Consider the following 23,032-nt stretch of genomic DNA (forward strand, 5'->3'; position numbering starts at 1 on the left):
TCATATACTCAAATTCACGCTTTCCTTCTTTTCTATATGTAGAGGGAGTATAAAGAATCACTCCCTTTCCTCTTAAAAATGAAACCAAATGAAACCAGATCAACCAGCTAACCAACCAAGCAACAAAAACACTTAAGAAAATTTCTCCGTCATACCTGTGGTGAGGAGTTTTCTGTATCAGCTTAGCTAGGCTGTGGCAGCCAGTTACGCATCCAAATGTGACTGGGCACGTTTCTGTGATGGATTCTGTAGAGATAGTTAGCATCTCTACACAGCTGACTCTAATTAACGTGACTGTCCTCAATTACCTGAGTAAGCATGGCTGATTTCATCAGCTGAAAGTCTGAAAAACTTCAAAAGCTTAGGCTCCAAAATGGAGAGATTCTACCTGTGGTCTGCAGTGTCCATTTTCATCCAAGAGTTTCCAGCCTACGTTTGATACAATCCAGAGGTCTGAAAAGAATTAAATATTAACACACACACACACACACAAAATAACCACACCTGGTTCAGGACTTCTCTGGTGGTCCAGGCGTTAAGAATTGGCTTGCCAATGCAGGGGACACAGGTTCAATCCCTGGTTTGGGAAGATTCCACGAGTTACAGAGCAACTAAGCACAGTCGCCACAACGTGTGCCACAACTAGTGAGCATGTGCTCTAGAGTGTGTCTGAGAGATGCAACTACCGAAGCCCGCGCTCCTAGAGCCTGCATTCTGCAACGGGAGAAGCCACTGCAATGAGAAGCCTGCAAACCACAACAAAAAGTAGCTCCTGCTCGGGTCAGCTAGAGAAAGCCCATGCACAGCCACAAAGATCCAGGACAGCCATAAATAAACAAGCAAGCAAGCAAACTGGTTCTGCCCCATCATTCCACTCAAACAGCCTGCACATGTTGTAATTAACCTTGTTTTGCAAAAACATTTTCCAAGTGGCTATTCAATTGACACATGCTTGGGAAGTTCAGGCTTTGTGTTTTACAGCTCTGGTTCACCTACTCTGTTAGATATGAAGTGTCCATTCCTGCATGAGTCGACTTGTCTCATTATTAAGTTCAGTTGTTCAATTTATAAATACACATGTTGGATTGTATCAAATGTTTTCTACCATCTTAAGATTTTTACACTAATGTAACTCATTTTCCAATATGAACTAATCTTGCATAACTGGGATAACTGAACAAGGTCATAAGTCTATTACTTTTATACATTGCTAGACTGGGTTTGTTAAGTTTTGACTTTTGATATTGAAAGAGCCTCTTAATGAAACTGAGATGGGAGTGAAAAAGTTGGCTTAAAACTCAACATTCAGAAAATGAAGATCATGGCATCTGGCCCCATTACTTCATGGCAGATAGATGGGGAAACAATGGAAATAGTGACAGACTTTATCTGTCTGTCACCAAAATCACTGCAGATGGTGACTGAAGCCATGAAATTAAAAGACGCTTGCTCCTTGGAAGAAAAGCTATGACCATCCTAAACAGCACATTAAAAAGCAGAGACATTACTTAGCCAACAAAGGTCCATCTAGTCAAAGCTATGGTTTTTCCAGTAGTCATGTATGGATGTGAGTTGGACTATAAAGAAAGCTGAGTGCTGAAGAACTGATGCTTTTGAACTGTGGTATTGGAGAAGACTCTTGAGAGTCCCTTGGACTGCAAGGAGATCTAACCAGTCCATCCTAAAGGAGATCAGTCCTGGGTGTTCATTGGTAGGACTGATTTTGAAGCTGAAACTCCAATACTTTGGCCATCTGTGATGTGAACAGCCGACTCACTAGAAAAGACCTTGATGCTGGGAAAGATTGAAGGCGGGAGAAGAAGGGGATGACAGAGGATGAGATGGTTGGATGGCATCACTAACTCGATGGATGAGTTTGAATAAGTTTCAGGAGTTGGTGATAGATAGGGAGGCCTGACGTGCTGCAGTCCATGGAGTCTCAAAGAGTCAGACATGACTGAGCAACTGAACTGAACTGATTGGCATTTATGTTAATTTTTTGTACGTGAAAATGGCAGTTTGGCCTTACTTCTCTTTTAATTGCCATAGGCTTGTTAATTTTATTGATATGTTCAAAGCATCAAATTGTTGGAAAGTCATTTTTTACTGCATAATTAATGCAAATATTCCTTAATTTTTACAAATAAGATATAATATTAAATAAAATTAAAATAAAAGTTTATTTGGAGTTGAACAGAAATAAAAATTTCAACATTTTCCAATTATAGTTCTACTGTTACTTTTAATAGGGAACTATTTTGGCTGAATTTTCTACAAAATTTGTAGACTATAGATTTTCAGCTCTTAAAAGCCTAGATAATTAATAGTCAAAAAGTCAAACTCATTAATCATTTATCTAATTATAATCTTTTAGATTTGGAATTATTTAAAAAAAATGTTCCAAGATACATTTCATCCAAGAATACTCTAGTTTACCATAAACGTACTATATACTACTGTTGATGTTAGTGAAAGGTTGAGAAGGATAGCACATTACATAAAAGTTGATCAATCAACTCGATGTATTCCTAAATTTAATTATTTTTATAGAGATAAATAGGAAGAAAAATAAAAGTAAAAATTCAAGTTCAGTAGATTTCCTATAATGTTTTAAGGTTAAAGAAATGATATAAAATGTCCTTGCCATAGAAAGAAAGTTATCAAATATGTAAGTCCATTCAAAGAGGAACCCACTGGCTCAAAAGGGTAAATTTAAGGCTTAATAAGAGTAACAAGTTCAATGAATTAAAATGTATCAAATATGTTAAAAGTTCAATTTCTTGATCTGGGTGGTTGTTTTAAGAGTGTCTGATATAGTAATTTATTAAGTTACACATTTAATTCTGTTTTCTGTATTTGTGCTGTTTAAAATGTACTTTTTAAACTGAGTGAATGAACTCATCATATAATTTTCAGAAAAAATATTCCAGAAAGTTCTATTTCTATGTTAAGTATCAATATATCAAGTTGATAAAAACAGGCAGCCAAAGTTGAATTTTCAATATTTATTAGTAAGGCTGAGGCCACAGCCTTTATACAGCACAATTTGCATAAGTTATCAAGATACATCTTGTATACAATCACAAAACCAAGACATATTTTTACATAGAGTAAAACTCAAGACAGATTTACAAGCATTTCTATACAATTCTCATGTATTTCAGTTCAATTTATATAACCTTTAGCCCAAGAATTTTTCATTAGATTTCATTAGATGGTTCATTAGATTTTTGAGAGATTTGGGTAGAACAGAAAAAAGAACACATTAGCAAATCACCAACACGGCATGCAACATATAGTTAGAAACAAGACATATCTCCAAGTACTCTATTTTTTATTTTTAAACCAATTTTATTAGGTTTTTATCTTCAGTTCAGACAAGAAACTTATTTCCTTTAACATCGGATGTGTTTTTGTTAGGATATCAGCACACACATTAATTGGTAGTGGGAGCACCTGAGCACATCACCAACAAATATACATACACAATCAAACAAGAATCATATTCACATGCTGAATGCCACAGGGAATTAATATTTCAACTTCGTCTAGTATACCAAATGGAGAGTTATGTACAGGGTAACGAATTAAGAAAATGCTCTCAATCTACCTATCAGAGAAGGAATCATTTGATTAAATGATTTTTATTTAAAGGGAGTCTTTAATAATAACAACAACATGGAACATACAGAAAACATCAATGTGTCATATTCAATGAGAATATCTGTTTCACTCATTCATTCTTGTGTCACATCAAAGGCAAGTTATTATTAAAGAGACAGCTCATAATTATTCACTGAGCTTTCTTTTACTTCCAGCTCAAGCTCAAAGAGGGAAAATCACTCTGTCACACATAGAGTTATAAACACATACATAGCTGTAGTTGGCTGCTTTTGGAATATTAGACATTGTAGCAATGAAAATAAGTTTTTAAAAATATTGTTAGTTATGATTTAAATAATAAAGTAAAAAAATACTATAAACATCTTTATGATATCTTAATGAAATGAAACACTGATCAAATCATTTCTAATAAATTGGGCACAATATAGTATATAATTTCATTTTACTTCACATCACCACCAACCTAGTTCACTACCTCTATCACCATGATCATCACAACCGTTCCTATAATAAGAATCAGTATCAGCTGGTTACCAGCTATAATATTCCCACAGTATGACTATTTTAATGTGTGTGATCCATAAAATTAAATCCACTGATATGCTGAAAATATGCATTTATTAATGTGATTAATTACAATATAGGCAACATTAAGGAGCAAAGACAATCACTTCCTCTTAGTCTTGGATACTCTTCTTTTAAACTGAAATAATAAAGAGTTCAGAGTCACCAAAAGTCTCCTTAACCTTAAGTAAAACAGGGAAACACAAACTTCTTAGTATTATCTATGTCTGTAATGACCATTCTAGACATCCCTGTCTTGTGTAAAAATTCACTCTGTGCTTTTGCTTCACAGCTAAAGGTTTCTTGGGGACCAAATTTTAAACCAAGAAGCAACTTATGTCTGATGACTCAATGAAATTGTGGGAAAAATTAAGATGCTCTTCAAGGTAAAAGTGCTGTAATTGGATTGATCACATGTTATTTAGAGATTACAAACTTTGTCTCTATTAGGATAAAAAAAGCTAATCCCAATAAAATAAATGAAATAAAAAGTGGAAAATCATGTGCTGTGATATATACAAAAAAGTAAAAAACACCGAGCCCTATTTGCAATTAAAAAAGAAACAGTTTTGTTGTAAGAAGGGTAATCAACATCAGAAGAAATGCATTTGTATAAGGTTCAGTGTTGCATAGAATAATTCCAGTACAATGTAGGTGTTTGGTCAGCTGCAAACTTGGCACGCTTGGCAGGATCTTACACTCTCTGAAGAGGGATGCTGGTGCACAAAAAGAAGCCCTGTCATGAACTCTCTTGATTGGCCTGGCCACATCACCAGTTCTGGAATAGAGGGTCCCCTGTCATGGTAAGATTCCTACTCTCTCATGTCAAATAGCTACCAAGGTATGATCTTTGTTTTGGTGGCAGCTGCTTTTGTGTATTTTAAAAGAAATGGCAACTGTAATGAAGTAAGCTAACTGGTCATGAACCTCTCATGCATACTTCTGGTGTAAGTGGCTGCAGAAGAGGACCCACAGGAGAGTCTCCTTTTAAGGACAAACAATAGAGCCTTTTTATGTCAGCAGGAGATCTTCCTGAACCCTTTCCTTCCCCAATTATGTGATGATTATAAGCTCCCTAAAGTGCTAAATTCTGCTGGAAATATCCATGGCAACCACCAGCAGATCTAGATGTCTCTAAAAATAAAATTCTAGCAATATCAAATCCTTAGTGATCCTCTCACCACATGCTCATTTTACAGCAATAATCAATGATAAAATTGCATTGTCAGGGGAGGGAGATTACAAAGTAGAGGGAAGAAAAGTGACTGTTACCTTTTCTAGACCGGAAAGGAGTGAATTTATATACCTCTATATATAATAAAGATATGTAACATGGAGTTTATTATAAATTATTTAATTTTTAATGTCTTAAATTTAATCAATGTCTGTCAGATTTCAAGTATGTTTTTTCTTTAAAAATGAGAAAATTCAATATCTGACCAATATGTTTCTAGAAAATTTCTCTAATTCCACTAAAACTTCACCCTTGAATAAAGAAGCAGCTTTTAAACTCAGAATTCACAGAGAAGCAATTTATTTTTGTGGGTTTGGGAATAGGATAAGATCAGTATAATTTATTTAATTTATGATAACCCAATTTGTAAATTATTTTTATTAAGTTTTTGACATTAAAATTTTTTTTAACCTTTTTTGGTTAAATGAAAGTTTATATAAGTTCATATTTTAAGAAAATTGGTTTTGGAGTTAATATACTGCTTTTATCCATGTCTTTGCTTACCATTGGTTTCAAAGATGCTTTTTCACATACAAAATTGGGGAAAAAACTGCATAATGCCTATTCCTCACTTATGTGTATAAAACTACATTTGGAAATGTGCTTTCATCTTTTCTCATAGATCACTTAGTTTGATCATCCCAACATCCCATTAGGAAGGTTAGGAATGTGTAATTCTATTTTCCCACAAATAAGAAAACTGAGGAAAATTGAGTTTAAGTGACATGTGCACGGTGACAGTTAGTGGCAGAACCAAGGCCTGAAGCTAGGCTTTGAATCCCAGCTGAGTTCATCTCCTCTAAGTCCATGTAACTTCCTTGTTCATGTTGTTGGTTGATGGGGAAGAGGATATTTCATTTTAATGACTTAGACGTTGGTCCTTTTATTCTATATTATTAAAGTAGCTCAAAGAACACTTTCACCTTAATATAACATTGATTTTTCACATATTTTCCCAACACTGATGAACTGGATTACTGTGATACTGTCACTAAAGTAGGACAATAGAGCACTAGGGAGAACTTGAATTTGGTGTCAGGGTTTTCATTTTACAATCAGTTAACATAGTAAGGAAAAAAGAAACTGTGGAAGAGCAGGAAATGACACCAATTAATCAATGTCACAGATTAGTATGGTTTGTTTGCCAGAGGAAGAACTTTCTCCCTGTGCATTTATTACTCCAGAGAAAGAAAATATGTGGGATAGTACATTGATTTGCAACTTCACAAAGCACAAGTTATCATGCTTCCTAGAATATGTCAATTTAATCTAGGTCCTTTGGTATGCAGATTGAAAATGTCTTGGATTAAGGGTTATTTATGGAGATTTTCATGTTTTCAACCAAGGTTCCAACAGTTTATGGGACAATATTCTTTTCCATTAGCCAGTCATGGCTTTACTTCTAGATACATGTAATTCCATTTCTACTTAGTATTATTTTCAGTATACATTATTTCAAATTATACAAATGTGCTTTTACAACATGAATTCCAAAATTGGTGTAGTTCACCCTTATAACATTTAGACACAGAGAAAACTTATACAACATGATCTAAAAACTATAATTTCTAAATCTCTGGTCCTCCTTACTTCTTTCTAGTCTGGATACACACTGTGGGTGTATCCTATGTCAGAATCTCAAAACAGTTATCTGAGAAGATGAAGAAGAAAGACTTTTGAAAACTGAGATTTGTTACATCAGTTCCTTCCTTTCAACCAAGCTCTTCTGCATAAAGGATTACTTTTGCCTGTGTTAGAAACCATATTAATCTTTAAGTCTCAGCCTTCAGTTCGCTATAGCTTAACTCTACTCAAAAATGTTTTGCATTAAGTAATCAAAATTTCTCTCACTGTTTTTCGTGATAGCCACAAGAAATCCAAGGTTTCAGAACTCCTTTTTTTCTCTTGTCTTCAATATATGGACTTTTTCTTTTGAGTTTTTTTCTATGTTCCACAACCATACATTTGCAAAGGTTTCAGTATGCTTTTGCTTTTTGTTGCTCTTCTCACGATTACCCCTGAAAACAGCTTAGAACCAATAGTATTCAACTATAGTCGCGATTAAGATTATTTAAAGCACTTTCTATACCCTGAGCAGACACATTTCTTCAGTGGGTTTGAGTAGGACTGACCAAAAGTTTGTGCCAGTTGACTATTCTTTTTCTGAGATCCACTTTGTCAAGCCAGATACAGGCTTCACCAATCAAGGTCTTTTTCATAAACTTCCCTCCATTGGAAAAAAGTAAAATCTAGAAAAAATAGTCAAAATTATATATCTATTTGTGTGTACATTTTCAACTTCTTTTATGGACATTTACACATCAAAGAACTAACACAGACAAGAAAGGGTGAGGGTGAGAGGAATTAGCAGACATCCTTGTAGGAGAACTAATAACTAAGATGACCTCAAAAGATCTGCATAATATTAATTAATTCACATCAACATTTCCCAAAGGCAGAGACCTATCCTGCAGGACAGAATTCTAGATAAGATATGTGTTATCAGCTAATTCTAACTCAGTTTATGCTTAAATTGATAGAAAGTTTCAGAAAAGAACTTAACTAGTTTATGAAAAACCAACTCAAATACAAAATTATTTGAGTGGAAAGTAAATAAGTAAGAGTTTACAAGGCAGATAGAACATAACATTGATTTTAAATATCATTTACTTTACTGGGGATTTTACTATAGTAAGCTCTTCTAAAGTGGTTTCTTGTCATATGTAGAATTTACATTAGTTGAAATTCCATGGGATCTCAAACTCAAGAATTTTTTTTTTTAGGGATCAGTTGAAAGAAAGGTAGAGACAAGGTAGAGACAGCCATTAATCCTTGACAATTCTCTTACTCTCTCTCTTTCTTTTTGGAATCTCCTTCAGATAATTCATCTTTATTCCTGGCCAAAATTTACTTTTATGTTTCTGACTTCAAAATCTACTCTTCTATCTTTTCAAGCCTTTGATTTTGTGATTTCAAATTGCCTAATTATATATTTCATTTGGACCTGCCCTCATCAAATTTATTACATTTCAGACAAACTCATGATTTTTTTCTCCCTCTATCCCTTCTTTAACTACTCAGCCTCTGTGCCTGACACATCTGTTCACACAGACTTCAGAGTGTCTTTTAATCTTATTATTCCCTTTAACTGTAATGTCAGTTAATCCTCTCAATGCAGTTTTTGCTTTGTCATATGTCTTACATTAGTCTCCAGCACAGGCCTTCATTTAAGTACCAAAACCATGGTCTTCTCGTCCCACATTTTTCATCATTACCCTCCCTCCTCTTTCTCCTTTCTCATTCCTTGTCTCTACATCTACCAAAGGCATACTATGTATAAGCATTGTGCTAGGCTGCAGAAGACAGAGCAATGAAAATCAAGCTTTGCACCAGAGAAGTTGATAGTACAAAAACAGTGGCAGGTAAGTACATAAATGGTTGTGCAAAACTGGGAGTGATGGCCTAATAAGATAAGCAAAACATGTGAATAAGATGTGATGAAGTATACCACAGCCATCAGTAAAGAGATGACTTTACATTGAAAGATGTGGAATATTGTAAGAGATGGAGAGAAATGAAGAAGGGAGTACTGAAGGGGAGGAAAAATACAAGCAAACAATCCAAGAATGTGAAGATTCTGGTGTGACTGAAGTAAAGAGTGAGTGGAAAAGTATACAAAGAGATGAAATTAAATGGAATACAATTAAATTAAATACATATAACTCACTTTAGAGGATTCTGAATGGGTCAGGCTAACAGTGAATCATTGGAGGGTCATCTAGTCAGTGTTTTTAAAAGATATCTCTGCCAGTAGTGTGATAAAATGAATTAAAAGCATAAGATAATGATGGCAAGTAGGCCAGGTATAGTGCTGAAATGATGTGCATAATAAAGATGAAGACCCAAAGAGGATCAGTGGCAGTGAGTGTGAAAAAAAAATCTGTATAAATGAAACTGAGTAGGTAAGATAGAGGCTAATTCGATGGGGTGAATGGGTTGTGGAATTTTCAAGGGCCCCTGGAAAGTTACCTCTAAAATTAACTTGTAAAATGTCACATAGTATATGATTGGCATATAAATATTGAATAATTAAACAGTAAATAAGTACAGTATAGGTGAAAATTTAAAAATAGGAACGGTATGAGTTACCTGAAGAGAATGTCCAGCAGGACTTAGGCTGAATCTAAAAGTCTCATTGAATGAAGGCTCTCGATCATGTCTACATACTCTTGTTTTTTTCTTGATCACCTTTTTTTGGGTAGATATGTTCATCACATATAGTTTCACATATAAATCTGAAAATAAGAATTCAGCTTATTAAGTGTCTACTAACAATACATTTATACAATTAGCATTATAATTGTATACTGGGAGCTTCCCTACATTTTACATAAAGCCAGTAGACTGTGAACAACTTGTTTCAGACAACATAGAGCAATTAAAATATACCTAATTACCAATTTTCTTAGCAGTTTAAATGTTTACTTGTATAATAAATATATCACTCTAAGTTTATGTTGGAAAAAAATCTAATTTTTAACCAGTAAAATATCAATTTGTTTTATATAAGATTAGATTTATAAGATTATAAATTAATTCTTATTTCATATTTTTTTTCAGATATATTTGATACACAGTCCAAATTTTAGTTAGCATTTTCTAGGGCATTTAGTTCATTCTCCTAAGGAGTTCTTAGATACATTATATTGCTTATTATCATAAAATTAGATACCTGGTAAGTGATCAGGAGATTTAAATTTGTAGGTAATATTTCTACACTGTAGGATTTCAACTATTAGTTGTTCCCCATCTGTCTTCATTTCTTTCTTCAATGCAATCTTGATTTCTCCCATTACCTGAGTTTTAACTGGAACAATTTAATTAAAAAGTTAAGGAATATGTCATGTCATATATTAACTGGTTCATTCAATAAGTTTTTTGTACATTCATTTTTTGAGTGTTTACCAAGAGCTCAACACCTTATCATATCCTATGGATACACAGATGAACAGAATACAATCCAAGCCCTTAAGGAGTAGAAAGTTTCACAGGAAAACTAATAAATTATAAACTTAAAATGAGGTATGTTATGTATAATGATAAGCTAGTAACATGAGAGTTATGGAGGAAATGTAAGTAGGTGTCACTCAACTGTAGATTTTTAGGACAAAAGAGGTAATAGATGAGACAATAGGAGACTGTAGAAAGATAGTCGTACATACAAATAATAGAATTCTAATTTATAGCAAACATTAAGTCAAGTGAAATACAAGAAGCTGTCTGCCAACAGTTGCTCACTACCTACAAGGCTTACAAAGGAACACTTGCTAACACAACTAAATGTAGTTGTATATTATACCTACTTCCATTCTATTTTCTTTGTAAGAGAAGTGGCCAACAAGAATATATAGTAATAAAATTGCACTAGGGAAAAATATGAGTGATTTAAATGAATTCAAGACATTCTTCTTCTAGTATTTATCTTGGATCTTTATATTAGTGAAGAAGCAATTCATGCTAGGTCAAACTCTATGTTGATTTCAATGGATTTTCTCTCCTATATTGATTCATACATTTATTCACTTACTCATTCACCAACAAATATTTTATTTCCCACTCTACTTTGTGATAAGCACTCTGTTAGGAAGAATGGATACAATGGTAAGCCATCATACACATGCTTACTGGTTTTATGGTTTTTCAGTCTATTGGGAAGAAGTACTTCAGTGAAATAATTTATTCAGTAAAGGTACAATTAGAGAGAGAGAAGATGTTCTGATGTATAAAAGCATGGTTACAATAAAGTCTAGGAAAGAACTTCATGAGCTGAAACCAGAAGAATAAGAAAGCATTAACTAGGTGATATGGATGGAGAAGAACATCCTAAAGAGAAGGAACAGTGTGTCCACAAAAGGCAACATCACTGGACCAAGGAACTAAATAAATATTCATGGGATTATAATATACTGTTAAGTGGTGCTATGTTTAGAATTTGCATTTTATCTTTAGAACAATTGAAATCCAGTGAAGGTCTTTAACATGGATGTAGATCATTTTTTCTCATATTTTTCAATATCAGGCTTTCTTTATATTACAAAAAGAAAACACTGGTCCTCAAAGAACATTAAAGTTTCTAATTAAAAAGTAAAAGTATACATTTACAAATATTTATTCATTGGTTCCATTAAAATGACAAGAATATACCTGTAAGTAGGGATTTTAATGAAAAATAACCATAATTTAAAAAAACAGTGAGGCATGTACAGATTAATGTAATTATCTGTACTTGGCTTAATAGTGGATGGCTGAATTCTCATACTTGTTTCTACATTAAATCCAGTTCAATATGTTGTATTAGTTGAAATATATGATGGTCTTACATATATACATAGTTGGAAAATGAAGAAGTATTTTAGTATCCTTTTCAGATAACTGTGGACAATCTTTGATACTACCAAAACATGAAAAGTAGTGTTTCTTTTTTTTAAAGATTAATGGAAATGTAGAATCTGAAACCATATCAATGAACTTTTTTTGTACTTTTACTTTAAAATACTATAGTCTATCTTGTACCTCGAATGGATCATTTAACTTTACCTGAATTGGTAACATCATATACTATTTATTTTGTAAAATAATGGTCTATTGAGTTATGTAGGTCTTCAAAAATCTGACACAATTCATACAATATTAAAAACACTTTTGTTAATATCACCACCCATATCACGAAAAAAGTCTGAATTATGAAAAGCTGTCAAGCTCAGGGAAGCAGATAAAAGTTTTAGAAAATTTCATTTTTACTTAGAAGTTGATTTTTGTCATTGACAACAACTACTGTCATTGTTTTCTTAAAGTGACAAATTCATTCTGTTAATTTTTTAGAAAATGGCTGCTGAATGTACCATGGACTTTGTTAAGTGAATGCTGCAAAAAATTTATTTTTCATTCAAATCTCAAGACAGAGAGCAAAACCTCATCAATCAGGGCAGCAACTTTATCTGTAAAACAGTTATATTTCTTTCCTCCAAACCCATAAGAAATCAGACAGAACTAATACTGCTCCATTCCTCAAACTGTAACTGAGATGGAGGGGAATAAAAGAGTATTCTAAATGATAGGGAGGGAGTCAAGGACAACACCCCAACTATTTGAAGCTAATAGGAGCTAAAGTCAGAAATGATCACATCAATTAGCATGATGAAAGGAAAAAAACAAAACTAATTTTTCTGGAAAAAATTCATGGTTATAGGTGGTAGGTTCAGAAACTCCAACTTGCCAGCATATAAAATTTGTTGTTGTTGTTTTCACTTTCTCACTTCTGAAGAAAGGTGGAATTAAAAACTTGTTAACTAACATTCTCAAATCATCACATTGCCTATTTTCTTCTTGGAAGGTTAAATTCACATGCTCCATAGTGTGATACTTGTGAAGCTCTTGTTAAGTTTTTCCTACTCAAAGACGGTTCCAGCTTGTTCTTTACTGTTTCTACTAAAAGTAAAAAAGAGACATGTCTACTGAGGTGGTCTCAAAGGATGTATGCATTAATTATGAGTTATCACTAACAATCATGCTTATCCTTTTATAGCTACAAAATGCCTTTGTCATTGAAATCAAATGCATGGATTGTGACAAAAACCTCTGTGTCCACTCCCTCCACAGGTTGGGGGAGATTGGTGGATGGGAGGGACAGTAACGCCAGATCATCTTGAGCCTTTGAACCAAAGGAGACAACACACACAGAGAGGACACGTGAGGGTGTTACGTAATCTTGTTTGGAATAGAGAGCAAAGTAGCAATAAAAATTTCTTTGACCAGCCTCCAGGTCTCTTAGTTTCCCAAAACTTCCATTTTAGCTGTATTAATAATACAGCTAAATAGAAATTAATCCTACTCCAGAGAAGATATTTATCCTACAACATGGCACATAGCTCTGATTACGAGTAGAAAGAACATTGTCTTTTCTCCACTGTATATTCTTGGCTCCATTGCTGTAGATTAACTGACTGTAGGTGTGTGGGTTTATTTTTGGGCTCTCTATTTGTTCCATTTATCTGAATATCTGTTTTGGTACCAATACTATGCTGTTTTGATTACTGTAGCTTTGTAATATTGTCTGAAGTCTAGGAGGGTTATGCCTCTAGCTTTGTTCTTTTTCCTCAGGATTGCTTTGGCAATTCTGAGTGTTTTATGGTTCCATATAAATTTGGGATTATTTGCTCTAGCTCTGTGAAAAATGTCATGGGTAATTTGATAGAGATCACATTAAATCAGTAGATTGCTTTGGGCAGCATTATCATTTTAACAATATTAATTCATCCAATCCAAGAGCATGGAATATTTTTCTATTTCTTTGAATTATCTTCAATTTCCTTTATTACTGTTTTATAGTTCTTAGTGTTATAAGCCTTTAATCTCCTTGAACAGGTTTATTCTACTTTAAAAGGGATTTTTTTAAACTTTCTCTTTCTGATATTCATTGCTAGTGTAAACAATTGCAACAGATTTCTGTATGTTAATCTTGTATCTTGCTATCTTGCTGAATTCATTTATCAGTTCGAGGAGTTTTTGTGTGGAGTGCTGCTGGGAAAGCGGGACAGCCACATGTAAATCGACGAGGTTGGAACACACCCCCATACCATACACAAAAATAAACTCAAAATACACAATACAACTCCTACAACAAAACACAGGCAAAACATTTTCTGACATAAATAACATTAATGTTTACTTAGGACAGTGTCCCAAGGCAATAGAAATAAAAGTAAAAATAAGCAAATGAGACCTAATCATACTTACAAGCTTTTGCACAGCAAATGAAACCATAAACAAAATTAAAAGACAATCTATGGACTGGGAGAAAATATTTGCAAATGATGCAACTGACAAAGGTTTAATTTCCAAAAAATACAAATAGCTCATACAACTCAATAACAACAACAACAACAAAAGCCCAAAACAGCCCAATAAAAAAGTGAGTAGAAGACATATGTAGACATTTCTCCAAAGAAGACATACAGACGGTGAACAGATACATTTGCCAAAGTAAAAATAACACCCAGCTGTGGATGTGACTGGTGATGGAAGTAAGTCCAATGCTATAAAGAACAATATTGCATAGGAACCTGAAATGTTAGGTCCATGAATCAAGGCAAATTGGAAGTGGTGAAACAGGAGATGTCAAGAGTGAACATAGACATTTTAGGAATCAGTGAACTAAAATGGACTGGAATGGGTGAATTTAACTTAGACCATTATATCTACTACTATGGGTAAGAATCCCTTAGAAGAAATGGAGTAGCCCTCATAGTCAACGAAAGAATCTGAAATGCAGTACTTGGGTGCAATCTCAAAAACAACAGAATGATCTCTGCTCGGTTTCAAGGCAAACCATTCAATATCACAGTAATCCAAATCTATGCCCCGACCAGTAATGCTGAAGAAGCTGAAGGTGAAAAGTTCTATGAGGACCTACAAGACTTTCTAGAACTAACACCCAAAAAAGATGTCCTTTTCATTATAGGGGACTGGAATGCAAAGTAGGAAGTCAAGAGATACCTGGAGTAACAGGCGAATTTGGCCTTGGAGTACAAAGTGAAGCAGGGCAAAGGCTAACAGAGTTTTGCCAAGAGGTTACACTGATCATAGCAAACACCCTCTTCCAACAACACAAAAGATGACTCTACACATGGATGTCACCAGATGGTCAATACCAAAATCAGACTGATTATATTCTTTGCAGCCAAAAGATGAAGAAGCTCTATGCAGTCAGCAAAAACAAGGTCAGGAGCTGACTGTGGCTTAGATCATGAACTCCTTATTGCTGAATTCAGACTTAAATTGAAGAAACTAGGGGAAACCAATAGACCATTCAGGTATGACCTAAATCAAATCCCTTATGATTATAAGTGACAAATAAATTTAAGGAGTTACATCTGATAGAGTGCCTGAAGAACTATGGATGGAATTTTGTGACATTGTACAGGAGGCAGTGATCAAAACCATACCCAGGAAAAAGAAAGGCAATAAGGCAAAATGGTTGTCCGAGGAGGCAAATTACAAATAGCTGAGAAAAGAGAAGTGAAAGGCAAAGGAGAAAAGGAAAGATATACCCATCTGAATGCAGACTTCCAAAGAATAGCTAGGAGAGATAAGAAAGCCTTCTTCAGTGATCAATGCAAAGAAATAGAGGAAAACAATAGAATGGGAAAAACTAGAGATCGCTTCAAGAAAATTAGAAATACTAAGGGAACATTTCATGCAAAGATGGGTACAATAAAGGACAGAAATGGTATGGACCTAACAGAAGCAGAAGATATTAAGAAGAGCTGGCAGGAATACACAGAAGAACTGTACAAAAAAGATCTTCATGACCCAGATAATCACGACGGTGTAGAGCCAGACATCCTGGAATGTGAAGCCAAGTGGGCCTTAGAAAGCATCACTACGAACAAAGCTAGTGGAGGTGATGGAATTCCAGTGGAGTTATTTCAAATCCTGAAAGATGATGCTATGAAAGTGCTGCACTCAATATGCCAGCAAATTTGGAAAACTCAGCAGTGGCCATAGGACTGGAAAAGGTCAGTTTTCTTTCCAATCCCAAAGAAAGGCAATGCCAAAGAACACTCAAACTACCACACAATTGCACTCATCTCACATGCTAGTAAGGAGAAGGCAATGGCACCCCACTCCAGTACTCTTGCCTGGAAAATCCCATGGTCGGAGGAGCCTGGTAGGCTGCAGTCCATGGGGTCGCTAAGAGTCAGACACAACTGAGTGACTTCACTTTCACTTTTCACTTTCATGCATTGGAGAAGGAAATGGCAACCCACTCCAGTGTTCTTGCCTGGAGAATCCCAGGGACGGGGGAGCCTGGTGGGCTGCTGTCTATGGGGTCGCACAGAGTCGGACACGACTGAAGTGACTTAGCAGCGGCAGCAGCACACGCTAGTAAAGTATTGCTCAAAATTCTCCAAGCCAGGCTTCAGCAATACGTGAACTGTGAGCTTCCAGAAGTTCAAGCTGGATTTAGAAAAGCCAGAGGAACCAGAGATCAAATTGCCAACATCCATTGGATCATTAAAAAAGCAAGATAAAAACATCCACTTCTGCTTTATTGACTACGCCAAAGCCTTTGACTGTGTGGATCACAACAAACTGTGGAGAATTCTTAAAGAGATGGGAATACCAGACCACCTGACCTGCCTCCTGAGAAATCTGTATGCAGGTCAGGAAGCAACAGTTAGAACTGGACATGGAACAACAGACTGGTTCCAAATCGGGAAAGGAGCACGTCAAGGCTGTTTATTGTCACCTTGCTTATTTAACTTCTATGCAGGGTACATCATGCAAAATGCCAGCTAGATGAAGTACAAACTGGAATCAAGATTACTGGGAGAAATATCAATATGCTCAGATATGCAGATGACACCACCCTTATGGCAGAAAGTGAAGAACTAAAGAGCCACTTGATAAAAGTGAAAGAGGAGAGTGAAAAATTTGTCTTAAAACACAACATTCAGAAAACAAGATCATGGCATCTGGTCCCATCACTTCATGGGAAATAGATGGGGAAACAGTGGAAACAGTGTCAGACTTTATTTTTTGGGCTCCAAAATCACTGCAGATGGTGACTGCAGCCATGAAATTAAAAGATGTTTGCTCCTTGGAAGAAAAGCTATGGCAAACCTAGACAGCATATTATAAAGCAGAGACATTACTTTGTCAACAAGGTCCGGCTAGTCAAGGCTATGGTTTTTCCAGTAGTCATGTATGGATGTGAGAGTTGGACGATAAAGAAAGCTGAGTGCTGAAGAATTCATGCTTTTGAATTCTTGTTGGAAAAGACTCCCGAGAGTCCCTTGGAGTGCAAGGATATCAAACTGGTCAATCCTAAAGGAAATCATTCCTGAATACTCATTGGAAGGACTGATGCTGAAGCTAAAACTCCAAGACTTTGGCCACCTGATGCGAAGAACTGACTCCCTGGAAGAGACCTTGATCCTGGAAAAGACTGAAGGCAGGAGGAGAAGGGGACGACAGAGGATGAGATGGTTGGATGGCATCACTGACTCTATGGACATTAGTTTGAGTAAGCTCTGGGAATTGGTGATAGACAGGGAAGCCTGGTGTGCTGCAGTCCATGAAATCGCAAAGAGTAGGACATGACTGAGCAACTGAACTTAACTGAATAGACACAGGAAAAGATATTCAACACTGCTTGCTAATTATTTAAGAAATGCAAACCAAACATACACTGAACAGAAAGGACACTATTAAAATGTCAACAAATAACAAATACTGGAGAAAGTGCAAAGAAAAGAAAACCCTTCTACTTTGTCGGTAGGAATGTAAACTGGTACGGCCACTATGAAAGCAGTACAGAGGTTCCTCAAAAAACAAAAAAAATAGAGTTACTGTATGATACGGTAATCCCATTCCTGGGCTTATCTGTGGACAAATTACGATTCAAAAAGATACATACACCCCAATGTTCATATCAGCACTATTTACAATAGTCAAAAGACATGGAAACAACTTATATGTCCATGGACAGAAGAATAGATAAAGAAGATGTGATCAATATATATATAATGGAGTATTACTCAGTCATGAAAAGAATGAAATAATGCCCTTTGCAGCAACACAATGGACCTAGAGATTATTATATGAAATAAAGTCAGAATGAGAAGGGCAATTACCATATGATATCACTTATTTGCAGAATTTAAAATATGACACAAATGAGCTTATTTATGAAACATAGACAGACTCATAGACATAGAGAAATGACTTGTAGTTGCCAAAGGGGAGGGGACTGGGAGGGGGATGGTTTGGGATTAGCAGATGCACCCTATTATATATGAAAGAATAAACAAGGTCTTACCATGTAGCTTAAGGAATTACACTCAGTAACCTGTAATAAAACATAAGGGCTTCCCAGGTGACTCAGTGGTAAAGAATCTGCCTGCCAAGCAGGAGCTGCAGGTTCGATCCCTGTGTTGAGAAGAACCCCTGGAGAAAAAAATGGCAACCCACTCTAGAATTCTTGCCTGGGAAATCCCTAGAGAGAGAAGCCTGGTGGGCTTCAGTCCATGGGGTCACAAAAGACCTGGACACAACTTAGAGATTAAACAACAACAATAAACCGTAATGGAAAATAATATGAAAAAGAAATATGTATATACAACTATAAAGATACATGTTTATCACTTTTGCTATACACCAGAGACTAACACAACATGCAAATCAACAATATTTCAACTAAAAAAAAAAGGAATAGAAGGAAGAGGGATATGGAGGGCATAGCTAAAAAATGAGATGACAAAATGATAGGTGGGGTGAAAATGGGGATGCTGCTCCTGCTGCTGCTAAGTCGCTTCAGTCGTGTCTGACTCTGTGCGACCCCATAGACGGCAGCCCACCAGGCTCCCCCGTCCCCGGGATTCTCCAGGCAAGAACACTGGAGTGGGTTGCCATTTCCTTCTCCAATGCGTGAAAATGAAAAGAGAAAGTGAAGTCACTCAGTTGTGCCCAACTCTTAGCGATCCCATGGACTGCAGCCTACCAGGCTTCTCCGTCCATGGGATTTTCCAGGCAAGAGTACTGGAGTGGGGTGCCATTTCCTTCTCCAGAAAATGGGGATAAGAGAGGTAAATGCAAATAATCCCATTTAAAAGCTATTAATACATTAGACACATCCTGGGAACGAAATGAAGTAAGATAGAAATCAATCCTATTGTCACAGAATGAAGAAAGGCTTAGGATGATACAGAGAAAAATAAAGAGTAAAGAAGTTTCAGAATAATGATGGATATGTTAGAACCAAAAAATATGATCTGTTATAATTAATTGCTCCAGAAAAAAAGTAAAAACTAAATTCAAGAGAACAGAAAATAAGATCTATTTAAAATATAAATGTATTTACCTAAAACAATAGAAGAGTGAACATCTGGGTCAAAAGACTATTGTATATTCCTGGAGATCATAAGTTCATATACTGATATATCCAACTTAAGCTACTTCAAGTATACTGAAAGTGTTTTTAAAAATCCAGGGGAAAAACTAAGTTCCCCCAAAATGTAACAGACTGCTTTCCTAAAATATTTCAAAGATTGTGTAAAGGATATAGAACCTGTAATAATGAGTGAAAGAAAAAGAGATTAAAGAGAGAGGAAGAAAGGGAATGAATGGAAAATTTGAAGAAGAAATCCAGGAGACCAATACATAATGGAAGAGGAAAAGTGGAAGAAAGTATAAGAGTATCGATTTCCTTTGTGCAGAGTTAATATAATTAAAATTTGAAATGTAGTATTAAAATACATAATTACTTACTCTCTTAATATTTTCAACTTTGTTTATTAAACTTAGTGAGATTTTTTTATAGACTATGGCTAAAATTTATTGAAATATTTTACATGTCTAAAATACTTATTGAGATTAAGCTTGTCTTGTTTTCACTGTATTACTTTTCTTAGATTAAAAATCAATAAATCATTTTTGATAAAGAACAGGAATAATTTAATTCAATTTTAACAAAATTGTGTGTGTGTCCCTTTATCTCTTTAGTTAACTGAAGTAAGTGTAACTGTAAAATTGGTTTATTTTTATCTTCCACAGCTTTCTTTTTTTTCACACTCTCTTGTGATTTATTCTCCTTTAAGATATGCAGTGTTCTTTCAACTTTTCTGTTTTCTTAAAAAAGAGTTTACATATATTTTATCTTTGAAAAGCTGTGTTTTTTGAATCTATATGGAATATTTATATACATACTTATATCTAGATCTCCAACTAATTTGTGATTTTAGTAAGGTATATTTTAAGAAAACATTGCAATTAACAAAATACAATCATCATTTCACAACAAGAAATAAGGTTGATGTAATCCCCGTTTTACAGATGAGAAAACAGTGGCTTGAGTATTTTAAGTAACTTGTCAAATTTAAAGTGCTAGGCAGAACTATTTAAACTTCTGGTTTTAAGCACAGGTCTCTATTCTCTCATGAACACCTTATGTTTTCTTATGAATAATACTTTTAAAAACATTGGCTCATTTATGGAAATATTCATATGAAATATTAAAAAAATTATCAGAATGAAAGAATTTTCAGTAGTTCTTTTGCTATTTTATCTTACCTGGACATAGGACTTTAGAAAGAAAAGAGGCATAGCAAACAATTATTTTAGTTGGTTAAACAATAGCTGGAAGCTATAGTCTTCCTTTACACACTAGATCAGTTATGCAGATTATTGATATGAAAGGATAAAGCAGCAGTAAATACTTCCAGCAATATTCATTAATTATATGAGATTCTATATGTAACTGGCTTAAATATATAAAGTAATTTAAAATAAGTAAATTCATTAAAAAAATATTTTTTAACTATGTTATTCATTTTAACACTTAACTGGATAGAGTGCACTTTGAGGTTTACTCTCTCCCAGAATTGTAAGCATTATATTACAATCTGAGCACCTTTTGCCAACAGGAGACCATTTTAGGCAACAATCTCTTTAGAGGCAGTGTTTGCATTTGCAAATTTTCATTAGTAAATACCACATAACAATGCTTCAGGTTACTGGTGTCAGCTAATGCAGTATGAATTGGTGTTAGGAAGATTCACATTTACCTCTGACTGTCTAACACCTCATACTTTGTTTCTTAGCTCCTATCACTCATTCCAAACCTAAGAAAAGTTTAATATGGAATTAAGATGGATTTTAAATACTAGGAATTCTGGCTTCTAACCCCATGAGATGGCAGGCCAGTCATCAAATGTCTCTGCTTTGTATTTCTTCATATTGTAAAGTAGAGTATGTAATAAGCTTATTTATAGACTATTTATAATATCACTGTGCACTTTATAGAATAATATATTTTTAGACATTTTCTGATGTCATCTAAAGATTATTTAGTCCTAGCCCTCTTCTAAACATCTTCCATCCTAGATAAGTTTGTCTGTTTACTCGGAGATTCTAAATCTACTCATTACAGAAAATCTTGATCATGTGCTAATACCTGTCAATAACCAAAGTAGTGGTGCATATTACCTCATGTATAATTACATTGCTTTTCATTTCATTTATTTTTACCCTATCAGTTTGAAGTCTAAATGATGAGCTAAAAAAAAATGTTACCACAACAAAGGTAAATTAACATAATGCCTAAAATGGTAATAATTCAAGAAGCATTAATTCTTATTTCTCAACATTTAATGCAAAGGAAGACCAGTTCTAGAAGTAATTGACAGTTTAGACCTAGCATGTGTTATCTATACCAATAGGCCAATTGCTCAATCTATTCAAAGCAAGCAAACAAAACAAAACAAAAAAAACGTGTCTTGGCATAGTCATATAAATCAATACTTTGTAAAAGGAAATTTCTTTAAAAAAAATGTCTTCTACTTCACTGAGCCTGTTAGAGAGAGGAAGTAAGCTAACTATAATTTGTTCTATTCAACAGTCCTCTATAATTTCCAGCCATGTATATCAACCCTACCCTAGAGTCTATGATAAATTTTACCTTCGATGCTGAAATTATACCTCTCTCTTCCAGAAGTTCAAATGGTACTCACTAATTTAACAGTGGTACCCAATAATTATCTAAAATTGGCACTTCCTTTTTCTTTATACCTTGTCCTTGAGTAGCAGGGAAAAGCTATAGATCTTTTAACAAGTCTGGTAATCTTATCTGTAATGAATTTTATCTCCTAGTAAATCACTATTTTCTAGAGGCTGTATTCAAGCCATTCATATGTTTTAAACTTAGTTCTCAGAATTCTGGACAAAGGCATAGAACATTATATGTGTAGGACTGAGGAGTGAAGAGTCATAGTTTTAAAGGCTTATCCTAGTAATTTAATGTTTGAAAGGGGGAAGAAGCAAAATGAACTAATTTCTTCCTTCTGTAGTACATTAAATTCTATTTCAAGTACCCTCATGAAGCTGACTCTCCATAAATCAGCTTGCTTATACAATGAGAATGACACCACATAGCAGCTCCATTATCTGACTCCTTTTCTACCTCTGTATATAACAGATGACCCTAAATTCTTGGATCCAGTACTTTTTACAAAAACATACCGTTAATAAAGTGTTAGAGAATTTCCAAGACAGGATTTGTAAATGCTTCATGAAAAGATATAAATAATTTCTTTATAAAGAAATTCAATATATTTGGTTTTCCAAACAAAATGAATCCTCATCCTAAATATATTTAAAGAAATATAATTTTCTACTCTGTCACAGTTTAAGTATACACTTATTTATAACCAAGTGCATAAATACTACTATGATATTTTAGATGGCAATACAAAGTTAATAATTTTAAAGTAACATATGTAAAATTTAGTCACATTATCTCATTTGTCCTAAACCATTTGAAGTAGACAGAGGCATCAATAACTTCACTTTAAAGAAAGGAAACTGCAAAGTTTCAGATCAGATCAGATCAGTCGCTCAGTTGTGTCCGACTCTTTGCGACCCCATGAATCGCAGCACGCCAGGCCTCCCTGTCCATCACCAACTCCCGGAGTTCACTCACACTCACATCCATCGAGTCAGTGATGCCATCCAGCCATCTCATCCTCTGTCGTCCCCTTCTCCTCCTGCCCT

The 23,032-nt window shown here is 34.7% G+C and overlaps 1 protein-coding gene across 1 annotated transcript in view; it reads right to left on the reverse strand.

The window, feature by feature from the left end:
- Positions 1–7,530: 7,530 nt before the first annotated feature.
- Positions 7,531–23,032, reverse strand: part of PCLO (piccolo presynaptic cytomatrix protein) — a 379,448-nt gene continuing 363,946 nt past the window's right edge. Inside the window, exons 25-27 of the mRNA XM_010848195.1 lie at positions 10,155–10,289; positions 9,572–9,717; positions 7,531–7,671 (exon numbers count right to left, since the gene is read on the reverse strand). Of these exons, the coding sequence (XP_010846497.1) occupies positions 7,531–7,671; positions 9,572–9,717; positions 10,155–10,289 (422 nt within the window). The remainder of the gene's footprint in view (positions 7,672–9,571; positions 9,718–10,154; positions 10,290–23,032) is intronic.

The sequence above is a fragment of the Bison bison genome, unplaced genomic scaffold (assembly GCF_000754665.1).
Source record: "Bison bison bison isolate TAMUID 2011002044 unplaced genomic scaffold, Bison_UMD1.0 scf7180017864260, whole genome shotgun sequence".
Lineage (NCBI taxonomy): Eukaryota > Metazoa > Chordata > Mammalia > Artiodactyla > Bovidae > Bison > Bison bison.